The sequence below is a fragment of the Ambystoma mexicanum genome, chromosome 12 (genome assembly GCF_040938575.1).
Source record: "Ambystoma mexicanum isolate Mex_15411 chromosome 12, UKY_AmexF1_1, whole genome shotgun sequence".
In the NCBI taxonomy this organism is placed as follows: Eukaryota; Metazoa; Chordata; class Amphibia; order Caudata; family Ambystomatidae; genus Ambystoma; species Ambystoma mexicanum.
In genome coordinates, this window is record NC_090936.1 from 875,581,691 (window position 1) to 875,604,031 (window position 22,341).

Genomic DNA, 22,341 nt, shown 5'->3' on the forward strand with positions numbered 1-22,341 from the left:
TTATAAATGTCTCAAACAAGTAATAAGGAAACAATATGTGGCTTATAGATGAAACACAATCTAAAACACAGATGCAAGCATTGCACACAAAGTTGAGAAATCTCTCCCATTATATGGAAGTAGCCTTTAAATTAGCTTTCATTTCCACAAGAAAAGGATTTTTCACTACAAGATTACACATTAAAATACCTAATCACACAGTAATTTGAACTAAGATATTGTAATTAAGTAAATGATGGAGCATTCCATTGCAGTGATTTCTTTGGGGGAAATTATGTGAAAAAAAAATTTACAAATGTGTAGATGACCCCAAAAATTGTATTGCCTTTAATTAGCAGCAAAACAACGCACTATATAAGAAATCTGTAAGACAAACATTGAATATCCTGAAAAACAACATCTGTCCAAGTTTTAGTTACACATTGGTCCTTAAAAAGATCATCCCACGCGAAGAGACGATTTTTGTTTGAATAGTTAGATCATATCCTAGAGGAATATTTTACCAAATATATATACACGTCCTCCAGCTTTCCCATGATTAAAGTAGTACTTGTGATTAAAATAAGGTGTTTTTTAACCAAAAATATCTTTTAAATCGTTGCTTGCTAAGCTGCTGTTCGTTGTGCCGACTGTTGGGTGTGTAAAATTCTGTGGGCTAAAAAAGGGATTGGCTTGCATGCCAAACCCAGTCTGTCCTGTCAGCGCAGCTTGTGTTCCAAGTGATGGTCTGCTTAAGTCCTGTGGTCCTTGAGATGGCACACCTTGCTGATTAGACCACTGGCTTGGATGTTGTTGTGACATTTGGTTGATGCTAACTTTGGGTTTCTGAAAACCAAAAAGATTATCAAAAGCAGACATATCAGCAGTGGTTCTGCTGGGCTGTGATAATCCAGAAGAGATATTTGCTGTATTATAATGTTGCATGCTGGCAGGTGCAATTATGTTCATCTTGGATATTCCCGTTGAGCTGTAGCTAGCAGATATATTCTGGTTTGAGTTATTAACAATCATGTTGAGTGCTGGACTTGGAAATGCCATATTTGTGTTAAATCCATTTGTAACATTTCGATAAGTGCTCACATTATCAACTGGTGATGAAATTCCAAGAGAGCCTAAATGCGAGGAAGCAGGTGGGAAACCACCTGAAGGGGCTGCTCCAAAGTTACTTTTCAAAGACGCCATATTGTCCATTAAGGTATTTGTTAAATCTTTTGTCTGAAAAACGCAAAGCAGTAGAAAATATTAGAATTTAGAAAATATAATTTTGCTTACAATACAAGAACAGACGTGTGATTGGTTCAGAAGAATTACTTCTTGAATAATTAAGTCATTTTTTTTAGTTTTATAATGTTTTATTGGTTAAAATGTCAAACATGTATAAAAACAATCACTAACTTAAAAAAAAAAACCTTTAACATTCTTTATTCCCCAGGAAAAGGCCATCCATAACTTCCAACAACAACAGCCATTCCACTAGGAATACAACCTTTTCCCTTTACAGCTCCATTCTAAATACCATCCCTAAATACTACAACATCTCCTTCATCACCTCATAAGATGATACTATGTCAGATTGACATTGAGACGACAATTGGGATGTGCATCAGTCCCAAAGCTCTCTTAACCCCCCTTCTCCCTCCCTGTCCCCCCTGGTTGGTTAACACAACCTCCAACATTTTCATTACAGCTATAACCATCGTAGGCTTGTCAACAATTAGCATCCACTTCCACCATTCCCCTTTTGAGAATAATTAAGTAATCAACTCTGCATTCAGTTGTTATGCACAACAATATCAACTCACTAATGATGTTCTTTCAAAAGGCACAGATACATTGCTATTGTAGGTTGCCATTCAACATAAAAATCAGCAATAGAGTAACAGATAACTATAATGCCTTCATCACCAAAGACAGGTCCTGAAAAATAAATTACTTACTTTTCTGTAATGTTCTTTCTGATCGATGTTGCACACGGATTCCTCATCTTTGATATCTATCTTCCAGTGCATCTGCTCTTTGGAAGCGCATCTGCCCGCCAAGAGGGTGCACCGCAGCTCTGCATCGGCTCCACCCAACACATTTACATGCCCTGCGCCGGACAGGACATCTGATATAATGGAGGGCTGGTACAGAGAAAAGTGAGACTTCTTGAAAACGCTTGATCTGGGGAGCAAGCTCAGAGGAGCCAGTCATGCAGACAGGGAGTTACATGAGTGTATTCTCTTCTGAGGCAAGCCACTACCACTGCCAGCAGATTGGTGAAAACCCCTTGGTGCTGAAGATAGACCAAACAGCAGGGCCTTGAAGTGACAGTGGCAATGCTCCACTGCAAATCTCAGAACTTGTGCACATCCACCAAAAGCACAGGGAGTAGGCATTTTGTAAATCTAGTGAGGCATCCCAGTCCTGCAAATCGAGGGCTTGAATGATCTGTGCCAGAGCAGCCATCTTGAACCTGTCGTTGCGCAGGTACAGGTTCAAAAGCTTCAGATCCAGTATGGGACATAAGCCCCTGTCGTCTTTTGGCACCAGGAAATAGGATGAGTACCAACGCTTGCCTTGTACAAAGCAGGGCACTGGGTCTATGGCACCCTTCACCAGAAGCGGATGATCCAGCTCCTACAGGAGGGTGTCCGGAGGCAAACCTTGATTGACTGGGGGATGGTTTGGAGGGTGTTGAGGAAAGGGGAGAAAGTATCCCTGGTCAATGAGTTGCAAGATCCAGGTTTCGGACGTGGTAAGATTCCACTCCTTGTGGAACCGGGAAATCCGGCCTCCCTCATGGGATGAATGACAGAAGTCTGATTCATGGGGCTTCACACTCTGGGCAGATGACGGCACATTGAAAGCCTAGGAGTGCCTTTGCCCCGTGACCTAGCTGGGCAGCGCTGCATCTGTTTGCCAGACGGGTTGCACACTTGTCGGTGTGGGCATAGCAGATAAAGAAGCAAAAACTCCTGCCCCAGGATCCCGTGGGCTGTGTTTGTTGGACCGCTAGACCCACAGATTTAGCTGTAGCATTGCGTGACTGGAATTCTGGAGGGACTCGTCGGCTGTTGCCCTAAACACATTGTTGGCATCAAACAGCATATCTAGGAGCTTAGTCTCAACATCTGGGGCAAAACCAGGTCCTCAGCCAGGGATATCTCTTCAACATTGTTTCTGTTGCCATCGTACGAGCTACGCAGGAGGCATATCCAAGGATGACTGAAGCATTTTTTGGGACCGCTACTTGCCATCTGACTAGGGCTTCACCACCATCTCTCATATTTCCAGAGAGAGGTTTTGCAGCTTCTGAGATGGCAGGCCAAAGGCTTAAGAGGAATTTGACTGTGGCACAGGAGGCGTTGATGGCTCTCAGACCCCGGCTTCCTGAGCCAAAGACCTTTCTTCCCCAGGCATCAAGTCTATTACTCTCCCTGTCGTGAGGTAAAGAGTGGAAATATGTTGTCTTTAGATTTGCAGAGGCTGCCTGGACCACCCGGCTTTCAGGGGAGGCATTAGCAGAGAGGAACATACACAAGCAAAAGGGTGTTCCCGTTGGACTTGACTTAAATTTGACTCATAATTCATTAAACATAGAAACATGCATAGGACTTAATCCTATTATTCATGGTGTGCATGATATGTTTAGAGGTTGTGATACCACAGATGGACCACAAGTGGCGTAACAACTTTTGTTTAATTCTTAAAAAAGAAATATATACTCAATAGATACTTATAGGATCAAAGCTGAAAAGTGTACAGAACATAAAATCATGAGTATATGACACTTTCAAACTGAATTGGTACAAAAAGTGTGTACATCATAACAGAGGAGCAGAAACAAACGTGTGAATGCAAGATCCAAAATATACAAACGTAATCAGGAAAACAAAATATATATTGTCAGTAAACAAGTGCAAGTAGGTGCGGTTAGTCACGCCCAAAGACTGACTAGCCCTGACTAAAAAAGGTACAATTCTCGATATTTGGACTGCAACATGAATTTGTGAACACTTGATTTTTCAGTGAACAAACAAGAAGCCACTGTGATAGTTATTAGAAATGTGGTTGAAAAACAATCAAATTTAAATCAACGTCATCCGCCATTGGATCAACAATTGGTTCAAACTAGGCATGGACAGCAGAATTGGCGTTTCCGCAGGGTATACAGTTGATGACCGCCTTCTTCAGGACAGAATGAACAAAATACTTGCTAAGTGTCAGGGAGACAGAAAAGACCTCCAACTGGCTGAGAGAATTCCTAATTAAATATCATGCACAGTGCCTAAATGTGGGTGCAGAATTCACCTTGTGACAAGGAGCGTATCAAAAGTGTGAAAAGCCCTCATCTGCCACCAACCTTAGTACTCAGAATAAGCCAGTGTACCATAACCAGAGAGTCCCTTCGTTTTTCCCCTCTACACTTCACCCTTGGCTGAAGTAATTTCTTCCTTTGGTCTATCACATTATTTATATGCCGATAATACTCTGCTTTTTCTGTCCTTTTCTTCCTTCTCTTGTGATGTCCACAATCAACTGTCGTCTAGTCCATTAGCTATTAAATCTTGGATGGCAACTAATTTTCTTGCACTTAACGCTGCTAAAACGGAAGTACTCTTTTTCCCTCTTAACACTCATCCTTCTCCTCCACCTCCTTCTTTTATTTAATTTCCTCCCTCTCAGCTTCCTATTTCATCTATAACTTGTAACCTTGGACTTAACCTCGACATTTTTCTATCTTTCAAATACCAAATCTCTATATCATTGTGCGCCTGTTGCTTCCACTTATATATTATTCGAATTTGAAATTATAAAATTCGAAAAGGAGAGGGCGGGACCGGTCGGTGGGACCCCAAGGATACTACAGAGAGGATCCAGGGGTCTGAAAAGTTCTGATGACAAAATTGCATGTGAAAGGCAAGCCAGCCCCCCCACTGGAGACACGTGGACTCGAAGGGACGCATCATGCTTTCTTTCCCTCTGAGGCCTCTGTGGAGGAGGGGAACTGGAAAAAGAACTTGCCCACCCCCCCTTTTGTTGTTTGCACCTGTGCTGACTGGAAACCCCCGGAATTCCACCGAATGCCCGCCCCTTGTAGGAGCGTTGATGCAACTGGGTGCATGCCTTGGGTGTGGCCTTCGTTAGGATAAAGACTTCGCAGTTTGTGAGCTCTTCTTCCTTTTATCTAATTCCTGATCAGTGGTAGAGCGAAAGAGGTCACTACCTTTGAATGGAAGGTCTAATATGCGTTCCTGGACATCAGGGTTAAACTTAGTAGCCCGAAGCCAGGCAGTCGTCCTCATGTCGGTGGCAATGATATGGCCCGGCCAGAGATTGATGTGGGCAACGGTGGACTCCATGATGTCCTGCGCTACCAGCCTGGCTTCTCTAACCCCTGCCTTGAAGCGTGCTTGGCTCTGCACCGGAAGTTCTGTAAGAAAGTCCGCTATTTCCCACCAAGCCTCTGTTTAACAGCTGCCAGCATGGCATCCGCGTTGGATTGACACAGGTGCAGCGATGCATTGAAGTACAGCTTCGTCCCGTACGCCTCCAAATTTTCTCCTCCTTGCCTAGCAGCGCCAAGGACGAGGTGGGAGAGGACGACTGAGGCTTAGAGTAGTGTGACGCTGCAGCGATCACCAAAGAGTGCAGTTGAGGGTGCACCGACAGAAAGAGTGGATCCCCCTCCATCTGTCTATACTTGGCGTTGAGGTGCTGATTGGCAGGTTGGGCTGAGTGTGACTTGAGCACCTCTTTTTGAGGGGGAGGTATTTTCTGGTGTAAAAGGTTCTGTCTCCCGTCCCTAACGAGAGACGCCCATGCAGTATGGAGGAAAGGGGACGGGACGTAAGGGTAAGAAGGTCCGTACTGCACATGTCTCCATCTCATATTTATTCCCAGAGTATCCACTCTGTCCATGACTTTATATGGCCCTAGCCATAACAGCAATGGACATCAACCGTTCCGACAAGGCTCATTTCATTTCAGATATGGATATGTGTCTACGCTCACCCCCATTCACGTTGACGTGATGACACAAACGCCATGTTCTTGTGCGTGCCAATACGAATTAGAATTAGAATACAACCAATATCTTGCTGACTTTGTGCCTTCAATCCACGACCACAGTAAAACGCATGGGTAAAACAATGCGTCTGCTAGGAAAATAAGCATTTCTCATTATTTTTCATTTTTTCCCCCTGTATTTCTCATATCCCTTTCTCCTTCGTGTCCCAGCATACCGCTCATGCAGTATGCAAATTACTGCACGAACTGGGAATAGGGACTACATCTCACCTCGCCTGTGCATTGATCCATGCACTAAACCTGCACTATTTCACCACTGTGGTGTGCACACAGTGCAGTGGGGGCACACTCCTTTCTGCCCTCCTATCTACGCTCACCAGTTCAGAGACTGTCCTATGTTAGTAGTGACATCTCTTGCAATCACCCCAGAGTCCAAAGGGCTCTCAATGGCGCTGTGATGCCTCTCTCCTTCGAGGGAAATTTTCAACAGCAGCAACTGCATCATCACAAGTCTTCTTCTTCACCATCACACCATATAATCATGGGTGATGGATTTCAACATCCTTGTTGCCAAAAATATGTAGCATCGTGGGCATCCGGTGAGTCAGGCAAGGAACAGGAATAACGCTGGACCCATGTAGAAAAGGAAGCTTCTTTATTGTTACAGGTGAGGTGGTTAAGCAAGAAAGCAAGGTATTAGCTTCCACCAAGTATCAGGTCCCATCCTCAGGTCCCTTCCAACTGTCACTCCTGAAATCTAAAGATCACCAGGTTCCATGTTCCATTAGACATTCCACCAGCATAGCTCAGGCACACAAGATGCTACACATCTCAATCCTCAGATAGCTCAGGCATTGAAGATGCTATAACATTCTATTGGCACTCAACATGGAGCAGTATCCTACTGATGTTATACATTATAACAGCAGAGAAATGTTCAATAGAAACATTCAAATCAGTGAAGTCTGCCTCAAATAAATACATTTTTAACCAAATAAAGATTTTCAAGATCGACAAATGTGTATTTGTGTGTGTACCTGCGTGCCTGTTGTAACATGTTAAACCCAAACATGGTCATTACATATGCTCAGACTAATAGCTTAGTTTGTAAGGCGTTCAAAGCTGCACACATAAAATATGGAACAATTTGAGATGATGTGATGTATGATATGTTATGCGATTTTACAAGCTGTACATGGCCGGAATAAATAATAGCTAAGCATAACTGGAGAACTTCAGTAGTTTCTAGGTTTTGCATTGTAACCATACCATACCTTTATAGAATGATCACCAACTAATCTGGGGGTTATCACATATTTCTGTAATGTGTACGTAAATATGAAGGTTGTTATATGTAAACGTAATGTAAAGTGGTCATCCGCCATCCATTTTAGTTAACCTTGCTGTGTTTTGCTTTGTAAGAAAATAGGGTTGTTACTGGGCTAAGGGGAGAAGCAGATGTGAAACCCAGTTCCCGAGTGCCAATCTGCTTCAATGGGTTAAGCATAGACTCTTGGGGTTATGTGAACTGAAGGGGAACCTAAGTTCTAATAGGTTGGAATTTTTTTTTTTGTTTAAGGTTGTAATGCTTTGGATACGATTACCCGCTGATGTGCAGAAGTACTGTCAAAGCTCAATTAGTGTTCATGTTCTAATGGCTAGGCCAATGGAGGGGTTTGTGGGGGATTTGTGGGTGTTTGACATTGTAAGAATGTAAGGGAATTTATTGAGAAGGGGGAGTAGAAAAATGAAGGTTAGTGGGGTAAATAAAACAGTAGCCCTCTGGTGTGGGGAAGTATTCAACACATGTGAAAGGGATGGTGACTGCATTTTGATGTTCACTGTGGTATTTCTTCAGTTCACTTTAGGTTGGAACCAAAGTATTTTCCAATATTCTTTGTTTAAGGGTTTTGTGTGGTTTTCTTGTTTTATCCTGTGATGTAAAGGCACCTTCCATTGGACTGAATCAGAGTGTGGTAGGCATTTAGTTTGATCCGTACTTGGTGCTGATCGCATATTAAAGTTAATGGAATTGAAGGGAGTTCAAGAGTTTGGTTGTTACAGGGGAGAAAGAAGATCCTATGACATTTCCGGTTGGAGTTTGGCATCATTGCTAGTTTGTTGTTGCTGGATTAGTGTTTTTTCAAGGGTGTGTAGTGTGAGAATTTCCTTGTGATGGATTCTAGATCCCTCCCATGGTAGGCAAGGTAAGTGATGCATACACTTTTCAAATGGATACATATACTAAAATCAAGTTTGTTGAAAACTGGATCTACTTTAGATATGTGGGCCACCAAGGATGTATTTGATATTGTATATATATAGATTTGTATTTCTCTTGCTCAGGAAAATCAAGGAAGATCTAAAGATTTGGTCCAATTAGTCTAAACTCGAACATACTCATGTGGGCAAGCACATGCTTTCATCTTTGAAGAGTTAAGCAGCATTATCCCTGAACATGTTTAAAACCAGACTGAATAGCATCAAAAATGGAAATGCCTTAAAGCCTTCCATGAGGTGAATACAGTGAATAATATTTATGTCAATAAGATATTGGGGATCTCAAAAGGAAAGGAAATCTCCATTTGCTGACATATCAGACAGAGCAGCCTGGTTGCATCATATCAATGTTGATCATTTTATATTGAATTACAACTGATTTAAAGCAGGATGCGCGAGTCAATTTTTGTTTTATTGAAATAGCTATAAAGATAACAACTTTGCACTTCTCACATAGTTCAGTCATAATTAGTAAACAGGATAACAATCACCTGAATGTACAAATGCATTAAGATTACGTGAGGTCATTATGTTTGGGACTTGTAGTCCAGTATTCAATTGGGCAATTTTAATTGTAGTTTTCAATAAACATGATTAAGCTTGAGGCAGGTGAAATGTAGGATTAGTTGTTTGCCACCAACTTTTTTCACCATGTTGTTTTCGAAGAGTACAAGTATTTTTTTCACAAACTTGAAAGCTCCTTGAAAGCAAAATAATGTTGTTGTGCTTGTGTTAAAGCATTGTACTAGCAACTCTATAGTTAAGGTTATTTGATCCTTTACATAGCAAACATGAAAGGTTACTCACCGAAGTGACTACTGTACTCCCCTTATGTTCCTTACTTTAATGAGTTTCCAATGAGCGGGGATGGAGACCGGAGACATATCAAGTCCTAGCATGCACCCTCCTTAGGAATTCGGTACTAGTCCCCGCCTCCTGCGCTATTTCCCCTCAGTCCCTGAACCACTGAGAGGACCAGAAGTATGATCTTACCATCTTTCCTCAGAACGTTACTTCTCTAACCAAGGGAGGAAGGACTTTACACTATTGCAAAGATATTTCCTAGCCCCACTTTTCCAATTGGGCCTCCGCCTTGGAAGTGGAATCCAGTGAGTCATGTTTACAAAAAGCTGACATGACGGCCCAAGTCTTTGCACATGGCCTCCCATGGTGCATGGTCCCGTGATACATGACGCTGAAAACCCATTGCTGTGCTCTTCTCAGGTGTGCATGGAGGTCGTGAGGTGAAATCTTGCCTTGCAGTTGGTAGGCATGACAAATACATGAGACAACCCATCTGGCTATAGTGGCTTTTGCGGCTTGTCTGCCAGCTGGATGGCAACACAAGTGACAAACAGTCTACACTGATGATGCTTAGTCTTCTGGAGCCATAATCTCAAGACCCTTTGAACGTCAAGAAAGTGAAGGATACGATCAGTTTCTGTCTGGGGATCTGGAAAGAAAACTGGTCGAGCCATCTCCTGGTTTATGTAGAAGCCTGAGACTACTTTCGGGAAGAATGAAGAGTGGGTTCATAAGACTACTTTGTCCCTATGAAATGAGAAATAAGGCTAGCTGATACGGCAAGCTGAGTTAATCGCCACGAGAAAACTCTCTTTTCCATTAAGCTAAGTGCAAGTCTATTGCTGCCATTAGCTCGAAAGGCTTATGTGCCAGAGGTGTTTGAACAATGTTAAAATCCCAGTTCACAATAGGTCGATGTGAGGGTGGGAACAGATGGGAAAGCCCCCAGAACTCATTTAATTAATGGGTTGAAAAAAGATACTACTGTGTCCTTGTTTGAAAGATAGGCTCCAAGAAACGCCAGGTATGCGCCGTACATTTATTTATTTATTTTATTTATATTTATATTTTTACCGACAAAGGGTACAAGGAAAAGACAATCCCCAAAAACTGGAAAAAGGTGGAAGGCAATGCAAAGCTCCAGAATCCATCTCTGAGGATACAATATTACTAGCGCCTCGCAAGGGGCCACATCACAAGTGGGTCATAAGAGCTAAAGGAAGGTCTACACATGCCTCAAAGTGTGGAAAAGCGCACAGCAGTGGATGAAAGGCATATATCTCTCCAGTTGCCATGGAAAGAACAAGAGGAATTCAGAGGAAGGTCAACAGCAAAGTCAAAGAAGATACACCAGACAGCTCACACGCTGGGTCCACCCAACGTCACAAGCTTTTTGTATGAAGCGCGGCAGGGATCAGCCTTGAGTTGGCCCTACGTGCAAGTAGGGTCACCGCTCACCTGATCCCTTGTTCCCCAAAACATTTGTGTTATATTATCATTATGTTTGGTTGGTTGGTTTTCTTTCCACTATAGTTCATTAAATACGAGTGCCCAAAAGAACCAGATTTGCCAAGCAGGAAAGAATGTAATCTATCAAGGTCTGCAGAGGATTTTTCATTTTTGCCAAGATCCAATGGCAACATATTAGCCATTTACCCCTGTTCTGACCTCATGTAGAAGATTTCTTGGCAGCATCCAGTACTTGCAGATTATCATTAGGTAAGCTTAGGTGGCCACTGGATCAGTTCTTCTGGTGCCACAGAGGTATGGTAAGGGGATGTGGGCAAGGTTGCAGCAACCCCCTTGCTGACAAAGGAGTACCAGAAAAAAGGGGGGTATTGGTATTTATTAAGTTTATATAGTGCTTTATGTCAAAGCGCTTTACATTATAAAAACAAGAATAAATAGGACATGATAACTAGAAGCATAATTACAAACATGAGATAAGAATTAAAAACAGTGTGTAGAACAATTTACCTAGGTTAAAAAGGAGTGAAGGAAGGAGGAGTGGGGGGGAGAGATAAGGGAGGGAATAAGATGAAGTTTCAAGGGGAGTAGAGGAAGTGTAAGAGGGTGGTGAGAGAGAAGAGGAAGGGATGAGGAAAGTCAGGATGAGGAAAGGAAAAGAGATTTCAAGGAGGCGCAGAAGGAGGAGTAGGAGGAAATGGAGCGGATAGAGAGGTAGAGAGTTCCAGTGTAGGGGGGCAAGGAGTTGAAAGAAACTGATACGAGAAGAGGCACAAGGGGAAGGAGGAACGGTAAGTAGGAAGAGATCAGCTGAACGGAGAGAGTGGAAGGGAGTGTAGAAAGAAAGGAGAGAGGAAAGATAGGGGGGAGCGAGATCATGAAGAGATTTAAAAACGAGACAAAGGAAGTGAAATTTAAGTTGGGAGTGAAAGGGAAGCCAGCCAAGGTAAGAGTGCTAAGAGGAAATTGAGTAATGAGGAGCAAGAAGACAAAGGGTACGGATGTCAGAGTGGTAGAGGGATTTAAGGGGAACAAGATGAGAGGCAGGGAGTCCAAAGAGGAGAGAAGAGCAATAGAAGAGACAAGAGAAAGGGAAGAGATTAAGAGTTTGGTAGCATGGAAGGTGAGGGAGAAACAGATTTTACGAATATTGAAGAGGTGGTAGTGACAGGCGCGAGAGGTAAGAGAAATATGGTGGGTAAAGGAGAGGGATGCGTCAAAGTGGAGGCCTAGATTGCGAGCGTGGGCAGAGATGGGGAGATTAGAAGGGGGAAAGTGAATGAAAGGAGGGTCATGGGAGGAGAGGGAGTGCTAGAGGGAAAGAATAGGACTTCAGTCTCATCACTGTTGAGGGAGAGAAAGTGGGATGGCATCCAGTTTTTGATAGCAGTAAGACAAGAAGAGAGATTAAGGTGGAGGTCCGGAGTGAAGGAAGAGAAGGAGAGGAAAAGCTGGGTCAGTGTAGAAATGGTGAGAAATGCTGAAGGAAGAGAGGATGGTGGCAAAAAGGAGGTGTAAAGTGAGAAAAGGAAAGGGCCGAGAACAGAGCCTTGGGGGAAAACAGTAGTCCAAGGGAAGAGTGGAGGAGGTACGACCACCCCAGGAAACAGCGAAAGTACAATTGGAGAGGTAAGAGGAGAGCAAATTGAATACAGAGCCTTTGAAACCAAAGGATGAAAGTTTTGAGGAGCAAGGGGTGATCAACGGTATCAAAGGCCGCAGAAAGGTCAAGAAGGACAAGGACAGAGGATTGCTCAGTGTAGCGAGCGGTAAGAAGGCAGTTGAGAACATATGCAAGAGCAGTTTCAGTGGAGTGTTTAGGACGGAATCCAGATTGAGAACGGGGAAGAAGAGAGAGATTGGTTACGAAAACGGAGAGTTGGGAATAGAATAGGCATTCAAGAAGCTTAGAGAGGAATGGGAGAAGCGACATTTGACGAAAGTTGGATACAAGAAGGGGGTTGGCAGAGGGTTTCTTCAAGATGGGGTAATTTGATATGTCCATGAAGGCTGAAGGGAAGGTGGCAGAGGAGAGACCGATATTGAAGAAGGAAATAAGCAGAGGGTAGATCTTAGGAATAAGAGGGGGTGGGAAGGGGATCAGAGGGGGCAGCAGTAGGATGGGTTTTGGACAGAAGGAGGGAGACCTCAGAAGGAGTGACAGGAGAGAAGTCAGACATGCAAGTGGAGGGGGCTGTGAGAGGAGGGGGAGGAGGGGAATAGGAATGGGAGAGAAGAATGTTTTGGTGTCGAGAGAGTATTTTGGGGGAGAAAAAGTCAGCAAAGCCAGAAGGAGAGAGGGAAGAGGTGGCTGAGAGGTCAGGAGTAGGCGGGGAGAGAAGACGAGAAAGGGTCTGAACGATGCGACGAGGGTGAGAGGATTGTGATTGGAGAAGGTTAGAGAAGTAGGAACGTTTAGCAGAGCTGAGGCAAGAGTCATAAAGAGAGTGGTATGAGAAGTAGGAGGTTTGATTAGCAAGAGAGCAGAGTTTAAAGCCAGCATCGCTCAAGGCGACAGAGGAGACGACGCATGGACAGAAGGTGAGGGGATTGCCAGGGTTGAGAAGGTTTGCGGGTAGGGTGGAAAGAGGAGAGGGGGTAAAGTTGACCGAGGCTGGAAGAGATAGAAGAGGAGAGAGAGGATTAAGCTTCATTAGCCGATAGAGAGGAGAAGAAGAGGTGGGAGGGAGGAAGAGCAGGAATCGAGAAAGAGAGAAGGGCAAAATTATGGAGGTCCCGTCGAGAGAAGAAGATGGGAGAAGAGAAGTGGACAGAGGGAGAGGGGGAGTGAGGGAGAAGGAGAGTAAAGCATGATCTGAGAGATAGTTGAGAAGGGTAGAGACTGGGGAGGGGGGGGAGTAGGTAGAAATAAAGATGAGGTCAAAAGTGGGGCCAGATGAGTGGGTAGTGGAAGTAGGGAGGGGAGAGAGGAGGTAGGAATCAAGGATGGAAATACGAGGGGAAGGTTGATGGGAAGAGGGGAGGTGAAGGTTGAAGTCGTCGAGTACAGAGAGAGGGATGGGAGGAGAGATAGACCACTTGCCACAAGCAGTTGATTGGAGCACCAGTCCCTCTGAGACCCACAGCATGCAATCAGTAGAATCTAGCAATTAATGGAGTCCCTTGGACTGCTGCAAGACTCTCCAAATAAGAGCAGTGGAGGAAACACATAAATAAATAGGTCATCTCATGAGATCTACAGTGCGTCCACCATCAATCCCTTCCCCTCCTCTTCCAAGAGGTGTATTGTTGACACTTGCTGTTCAGCTCCGTCATGAACAGGTCTACAAGGGGAGATCCCTTGAAGGCAAAGATCTCCAGCAGGATCTGATCGTTCGTTCCCCATTTGTGGTTGTGAAGGACCTCCTGATCAGCTTGTCCACCTGAAAGTTGTTCTCTCCTGCCAGCTGAGCTGCCGGAGGCACTATGTTGTTCCTTAGAGCCCACTCCCATGGATGTACCACTAGAGAACACAATTTCACTGATCTGGTGCCTCCCTGTTTGTTCACTTAGAACAAGGCAAGTACATTGCAAGGACATTGGAATCTTTATCACCAGCAAAAATGCCTGTAAAGCCAGGAAGACTGCTTTCAATTCCAGTTAGTTTATGTTTTCCAGAGATGACTCTTCGTTCTATCCGACTTCGCTCCCCAACCCATGACGGAGGAGTCTGTTCTGATGGTGTTCTTAGGAAGAGGATCCTGAAAAGGCATGCCTACTTGTAATTTCCAGAGGTCTGCCAACCAGAGCAGGTCTTCTCAGAATCAGGCAGGAATGGGGAAACCCCTCAATGAGGGGGTTGGAGACCTGGTCCCTACTTGTCGCAATGGTGCACCTGCGTGCATCACACTCATAACCTGGCCATGGGCAACAGTAAGACACAGGCTGCCATCAAGCCCAATCGACACAGGAACCACTAAGCAGCCATCTGAGAGTGAGACAGAAGAACAAATTACTTACCCCAGTTAAATTTCTTTCGACTGGATGTTCCTCCCACATGTTACTCATCTTCGATATATTTGTAAGTCTGCTTGCAGCTTAGGAAACTTTTTTCTAGTATCGGGCACCGTGCGTCGTTGAATCGTGGCCCTCAACAACCTCCATCCTGTCTCCGGATGTGACATCAATACTGGTATAAGAAGCTTGCACAGCGCCCGTTGCATCAGTTCTAGTTGTTTCCTCCCGATGCTCAGCCATCTTAAAGGTATGACCCAGATGTTGAAAGAAAGAAAGGAGGTAAAATACGGAAATTCTCACCAAGGTAGAGGACTAGGATCAGAGGGCAATGAGGAAAACGTGGGAGGATCATCCAGTCAAAAGAACATTACCACGGGTAAATAATTTGTTCTTTGAATGGATTGTGTCCTCCCACGTATTCCTCATCTTTGATAGACTACTAAATATGTATGTTGAAGGAGGTGGGAAAGACATGCCTTACTCACCGTAATAGCATTTCTGATGTTTGTATCTGCTTAGATTCACATGCTGTGCATATGGTCCGACATCCAGTGGAAACTGCAGAGTATTGCATCTTGTCTTTCAGGGACCGAAAGGGGACGTCGGCATAGGCGTGTCTGTAACACTATCCCTATCATGACGTGTAGTGTACCCAAAATCCCTCACGTGCCAAGGTCTCTCCGATTGTATTTTTTCTGCTATGAGGGAGGCCCAGGCTATTGTGAGTGAGTACATGAAGAAAGAAAGTAGTAAGACGTCTATGTTCCTTCCACCCCAAGCGGGGAGGTAGGGAGGGCGCATGTGAATCTAAGCAGATACAATCATCAGAAATGCTATTACGGTGAGTAATGCATATCTTCTGATGCTTGTTAATCTGCTTAGAATCACATGCTGTGCATAGACTAGGGAGCAGTGCCCGGAGTTGGCTGTGGGTTATGAAAAGGAACAGTAGAGAAAAGATGTCTTAATACTGCTTGCCCCACTTGAGAGTCAGATCTAGAAGAGTGTCTAGGCAATAGTGTTTTGTAAAGGTGTGTACAGAACTCCAGGTTGCCGCTTTGCAGATGGACTCAGGGGGAACATTTGCAATGAATGCTATGGAAGCCCCAGTGCCCCGAGTAGAGTGTGCTCTAGGCTTTAAGGGCAGTTCTCTCTTAGCAAGAGTGTAACACTTTTAGATAGCTGATTTAGAGACAGGATCCCCGTCTCTGCCAGCTGCCACTGAAACTAAAAGCTGGTTTGTTTTCCTAAGTGGTTTTGTTCTTTCCAGGTAAAACATGACTGCCCTGTGCACATTTAGTGTGTGTAGGCTTCTTTCGGCCATGCTAGTGGGATTCTGGAAGAAAGTGGGTAGTTCGATCGATTGGTTCACATGGAACTTCGAAATGAATTTAGGCGCAAATCTGGGATGAGTGCGCAGAACTACCTTATCCCTGTGGACTGTAACAAAAGGGTCTAGAACAGAAAGGGCCTGTAGTTCGCTAACTCTTCTAATAGAAGTGATAGCCACTAGGAAGGCTGTCTTTTAAGTAAGGTCTTTTAGACTTGCTTTATGCATTGGCTCAAAGGGAGATCCCATGAGTCTGGTTAAAACCACATTTAGATCCCATCCAGGGGCTGGGTGAGAAATGGGAGATGGATTATTTTATCCCCTTCCATAAAAGCCTTGGTAACCAATATTTTCCACCATGACACTTTCTGTTGTGACGTGGTGTAGGTGGAGAGAGCAGCAAGATGAACCTTTAGGGAATTGAAGACAAGTCCTGAGTCTAACAAATGGGTTAGGTACAGCACAATGTGTGTGGGAGAGCAATCGATGGGATGGACGCCCTTGCTATTACACCAGATGCCAAAGCGTTTCCATTGACTGGTATAGCAATAGCGCGTGTTAGGTTTCCTAGCTTTCCTGAGTATATCCATGCACCTCTGAAGGAACTGTAGGTGTCCAAACTCTGACTTCAGGAGCCAGGCTGCTAAATTCAGAGTTTGTGGGCATGGGTGTAGGGTCTCCCCCCTTGTCCTGAGACAACATGTTGTACGGGCAGGGTAGTTTTACTGGTGGGGAGAGGGACAATTCCATCAGACGAGCGAACCAGGGTTGGGGGCCACCAGTATCATGGTAACTGGTTCCTGGTGCATCTTGTACACTATCATGTTGAGAAGGGGAGTCAGGGAAGCAGGGCGGGGGGGGGGAAGCGCAGACAAATTTCCCTTACCATTCTATCCAGAGTCTGTTCCCCTTGGAGGGGTTCTGGCGATACCTGGAGGCGTAGTCTTGGCATTGGGCGTTCTCCTGAGTAGCGAACAGATCTATCTCTGGGAAGCCCCATTCTGTGAAGACGTTGAAGACAATGTCTTCATGTAGACGCCATTCGTATTCTAAGGGCAGTGGGAAATCTCTGCTGAGCACGTCTGCCAGAAGATTGAGTTCTCCTAGAACGTGTTGGGACAACAGAAACATCTTGTGTTTAAGAGCCCACATCCAAATGTTCTGGGACAGCTTGGATAGCCCTGGAGAGTGTGTGCCCCCTTGTTTGTTCAGGTAGTACATGGTTGTGGTGCTGTCTGTCAGGACTAGAACTGTCTCCCCTTGTAGTGAGTCTAAAAGGCTTTTAGTGCCTTGAACACTGCTATTAGCCCTAACAGATTTATATGGTTGGATGCTACATGTGGGGACCATACTCCATGCGCTGTCTGCTGAAGTAGGTGAGCCCCCAAGCCCGTGAGAGATGTGTCTGTCGTGAGAGTGGCTTCCACTGCAGGGGTAGTGAAGGTCTTCTCTTCAAGAGGTTTTCCCTCAACCACCACTGCAGAGAGAGAACGAGGGCTGGCGAGACAACTACCAGATCCTCCCATTGTCCGCTGGCCTGACACCACTGGCTGTTGAGCCACTCTTGCATGGGACACATGCGCAGCCGCGCGTGGGGAACTAAATAAATGCATGAAGCCATCATACTTTGCAAGCGCATAGCCTTGCGTACCGTCGCTTCCAGATTGGCTACATATTGAGGGATCTGAGAAAGCATGTTCTGAACCCTACCGTTGGAGGGGGAAGACAAGACCCTCCTTTGTTTGAATCATAGCACCAATGTACTGTTTGGCTTGACTGGGGTCTAAGCTGGATTTCTTCTCATTGATGGAGAATCCTAGACTGAATAGGAGGTCTATTGTCTTCTGTGTATCTTTTAGGCATGCCTCATAAGAGTCCCCTGATATGAGCCAGTCGTTGTGGTAAGGGTAGACAGGAACAGATAGTCTGCACAGGTGTGCTGCTGCCACTGCCAGGACTTTTGTAAACACCCTTGGCGCTGAGGCAATGCCATAGGGGAGTACTTTGAACTGATAGTGCTTGTCCTCTATCATGAACCTTAAGTATTTTCTGTGTGCCGGCAACACTGAAATATGAAAGTATGCATCTTTCATGTCCAATGTTGCCATGTAATCCTTCTGTTTCAACAGTGGGATTACTTCCTGCAGATAGGCTTGTTAATAAGAGCAGCTTGGGTTTCGGAGCCAAGCGTGCAGTTTAAGCAGAGTGCCCTGCGCCAGGGATCTTCCTGCCGTCTCCGCAGTATCTAGAGTGTTTTTAAATTTTTTTTATTGACTTGCCTGCCCTCAGCCACGATAGCAAGTAATTTGGGTTTTGCGGGTTCAGGTTCCTTCTGGAGACCTTCTTGTATAAGGTGCCATTGCGCATCAGCATAGCTGGCAAGCAAAGTGGTGTTTGCTATGCGCGTGGTAAAGTCCGCTGCCGTGGTAATACGTTTACCCAAGGCATATAATCTTTTAGACTCCTTATCGGGAGGTGCTTCTCCCATAGCAAGGGGTACTCCTGCCCGTTTCCGTGTGGCTTTTAATATATTGAGGGTCTGTAGGCGATGGCTGAAATAATTTCTCCACCCTTGGATTGATTGCCTTGGTCTGGGCTGGTGTGACAAGAGAAGGAGCCAGTCTCCTCTTAATGGAATTTAGAAGAGGTATGGCTTGACTGGAGGGGGGTGGGGGGGGTTCTTTAAGAATGTCCTCCATGAAATCTTGTTCAGGGATGGCTTACTGGGTGGCGATCTGAAAATGATCGGCTGCTTTCCTTAAGATTGCATTAAAGGCCATCTGATCGTCTATTGGTGAAGGAGAGGAGTCTATACATAGGACATCTGTGTCCTGATTATGAGTAGAGAGTGCACAAGGCTCCGTATCCACTTGATGAGAGTCCTCTCAGTTGTCCGTGGCATCCGCCTGGTCATCTGCAGTATTGTCTTGTAGGAAGATATTTTCTTCTTCCTCATCATAAACATCTTGATAAGTGTCCATTTGAATTTCCGCCTCAGGGTGGACAGAAATGAAATGGTCCTGAGAAGATTCTAAATTTCCAGGGAATCTCAAAGTTGACATAGAAAGAGGATCCTCTCAAGTTCTCTTGGGTGTAGGGTGCTCTGAAAGTGACAATCCTTTCCAGGCGGTCCATGCACCCTTCAAATTTTTCCCTGGTCCATTTAGATGAACCAGAAAGTGCAAAAGGTGGAAAATCTTTATTTTCTTGCCTTTGGCGCCGAAATGTATTAGAAATCGTGCTAGACAAGAGCTCCTGACTATCCTCATAGTCTTTGCGAGCATCGGGGTGCTGTAGCGAGTCTTCAGAAGTGCCCGCGGCACACTCCTTGTGTGTCGACGATTCCTTAGGGACCAGCCCCACTGCCAAAGTGATCCGAAGTGATCCTTGCGATACTTTTGGTGATGTCCGGCGAAACGGGGCGTGCAGTAGGCCTAGAGGTAGATTTTTCTCCTAGCAATTGGCTAGAAGGCCTAACAGTAGATTTTTGTCCTACCGGGGCCTTATGGAGCATCGGACGAGCGCACTTCGCCGGCCAAATGTGACTTTGAGGTAGCACCCTCAACCGTCGAAATTGGGGAAGGGGTTCTGTGTTTAGCATGTGTTTTATGTATGCCCCTGTCGCCGGGTGTTATCACCGTAGCGTGACTTGTGTCAGGCCTGGAGGGGTCGGGGACGGGCGTGGCGGACCTAGAAGGGTCCGTCGTAAGGTCGATGGCATCCGGAAAGATTGCTTGGTCAACACTAGTGCCCCGGTCACTTTCGGCGGGTGCGGCGGTGGGGGAAGAAGATCCAGCCCACGACATGCCCTAGGCGGCCCACCGCTTAACACGGCACTCCTTGAGTGTTTTAGGCCAAAGGAGTCTACAAGCAGCGCACCGCACTTCATCGTGGTCAAGGGGCAGACAATTATTGCACTTATCGTGCTCGTCCTTCTACAGGTATCTGACCCTGCAAGAGGGGCAAAACCTAAATGGTGTCCTTTCCATAGCGAAAGGTAGAGAAAATGATGACCAGACCTAGAGGGTAAAGAGGGGGAAAGACATAGCGAAATATATGACCACCCCCGACCCCGCTCTCTCTACTGTGTAGGCCGGCCAAAGGGCCCCACCACGTGGACGACTCTGCCACCAGATCTTAGGCGTCGAGGTCCACCGCTGTCTAAAGTTCCCTGCAGTCTTCGTCGTTGTATTTGAAGCACCGTCGAAGTGACTTTAGGGGAATAAACCGACAAAGTCGGTAAACAAGGATAAACAATGTCTCTTATGAAGAGGTCCACAATGGGGTGACCAGATATCTGGGCGGAAAAAAACAATCTGAGGGACCGCAGCGCGTGAGGGATTTTGGGTACACTACACGTCATGATAGGGATAGTGTTACATACACGCCTATGCCGACGTCCCCTTTCGGTCCCCAAAAGACTAGATGCAATACGCTGCGGTTACCGCTGGATGGTGGACCATATGCACAGCATGTGATTCTAAGCAGATTAACAAGCATCAGAAACAGAATTTATTGTCGATTAATGCTGTGACGCACAGCCTTGACTCCTGACCTGACACAAAATCCAGGCAACAGTATTTGCTTTAAGTGTGAAAAGAGGACCAAGTTGCAGCACTGAAAATGTCTTGTACGGGCACCCCTCTTTGAAGAGCCGAAGAAGTAGCCACTCCTGGATTGCGCTCTTAAACCATTGGGCAGATCTATGCCAAGGTAAAGCATTCAGATAGACATACAATTATCCAGCGAGTGATGGTTTGCTTGGTGACTGCTAGTCCCAATTTGTGACTAGAATAGCTCACGAAGAGCTGGTCATTTTGCCTGATTTTTGACATTCTAGTAATGTAGAAGCTTAACGACCCCCCCTTGGGTCTAAGCAATGCAATCTCTCCCTCCTCCTTCAAAAAGCAGGCAACAATCTTCTGAGCTAAATGGAACTCCGAAACTACTTTTGGCAAGAAAGAAGGTTGTACCCTCCGAACCAGCTTATCCTTAAAAAAGGTAGTAAACGTAGCAAAAATTACCCTAGCAGCACTACATTTCTGATTACTTTTCAGCTGCATTTTCTGACTACTTTTTGCTTGGCAACTTGTTCACTGCAGAAGTATTTTCGCCACGATTTTCTCAACGACACATTTTTTATGGCAATATTTCCACTGAATACCACATTCAGGTCCCATGCCGGAATAGGCAACGCATGGGAGGGAACTGATGGAAGAGCACCAATAAATGTTGCTTAATGAATGGGTGGTAAAGAGAAAAGCTTCTGTTTCTGTTTGTCTGGTAAGCTCTAAGTGCCGCAAGTGCAGTCTTGAAGGAGGAGTCCCGACCCAACGAGATTTGCCGAAAATAAAAGGTTGTCATCAATTGAGGCCTGCAGAGGATCCAAAGATGTTTCTAGAATCCAATGGCATAATATCAAGAGTATCCTCTAATAGGTCCAGATGAGTGAACGCTTGCATTTTAGGTGCACAACCACCAAGGAAAGCGATTGTAGACAGGAATGTAACACTTTCCAGTCTTGTTGGTGAAGGTGATTTGGAAAGCGAGGGAGAAAGAGAGGAGGTCCACTTGCTTTGCGGCCAATAGGGAGCTACCAGGAGATGATTACACCTACCGGAGGCTCTGAACTTCTGCCAAATCTTGGGGACTTGCGGTGGAGGGAACGCATATGCAAACATTGTCCCAAGAGATATACTGGGCATCCCCCAACAACCCGCACGTAACACCTTCCAGGAGGCATACAAGCAACACTTGCTGTTCCTCTCCATTGCAAAGAGATCCACCTAAGGGATTCCCTGGCCTGAGAAAACCTCTTCGAAATGGACCTGCTTCTGTAACTCCCACTCGTGATTGGAATGCTCATGGGGCTCATTGTGTCTGCCTGATCGTTGTCTGTTCCTGCCAAGTGAGCTGCCTGTAAAGTAATGTTTCTCAGGGCCCACTCCCAAAGATGAACTGCCAGAGCACAGACTTGGATACACCCTACTTATATTAATCGTGTTCACCACATTGTCCATGAGCACCAGCATGAACGATGGAAAAGCATATGAAACTGCCTTCATCTTGAGGAAGTTAGTGTGCTCCACTGACACCAATTTCTGCTGGTGTGCCCCACCCCCAACCAGACAGATACAAATATTTTGTCATTGTAAACTGATGAGGGTCCTCTCGAACCCATACTGGAATAAGTACATATTTTGATTAAGGGGTTGATGACTTGATGCCAGCTGACAACCAAATGAAATTGTGAGCAGCGCATCTGGCATCTGGCCAAGGGCACAACTAGAACGCAGGCAGCCCTGAGCCCCAGCAGACACTGCAACCACCTGGCAGCGGTCTGGGAATGGGACAAGAAGAGCGCTATGGTTTCCATGACATCCCTGACTGTCTTCCGTTAGATACACTCTGCCTATGGCCAAAGCACATAGGTACCGTATGAATTCAATTTTCTACTTAGGATGGACTTCTTGGCATATGGGATAGACCGT

The 22,341-nt window shown here is 45.3% G+C and overlaps 1 protein-coding gene across 2 annotated transcripts in view; it reads right to left on the reverse strand.

Moving 5' to 3' along the window:
• Positions 1–300: 300 nt before the first annotated feature.
• SCYL2 (SCY1 like pseudokinase 2) overlaps positions 301–22,341 on the reverse strand; it is a 1,629,773-nt gene continuing 1,607,732 nt past the window's right edge. The window contains exon 18 of one of the 2 annotated variants that reach the window (XM_069629360.1): positions 301–1,215. In XM_069629360.1, coding sequence (XP_069485461.1) covers positions 574–1,215 — 642 coding nt within the window. In that variant the 3' untranslated portion in view covers positions 301–573. The remainder of the gene's footprint in view (positions 1,216–22,341) is intronic. The other variant, XM_069629361.1, reaches the window with a different exon arrangement.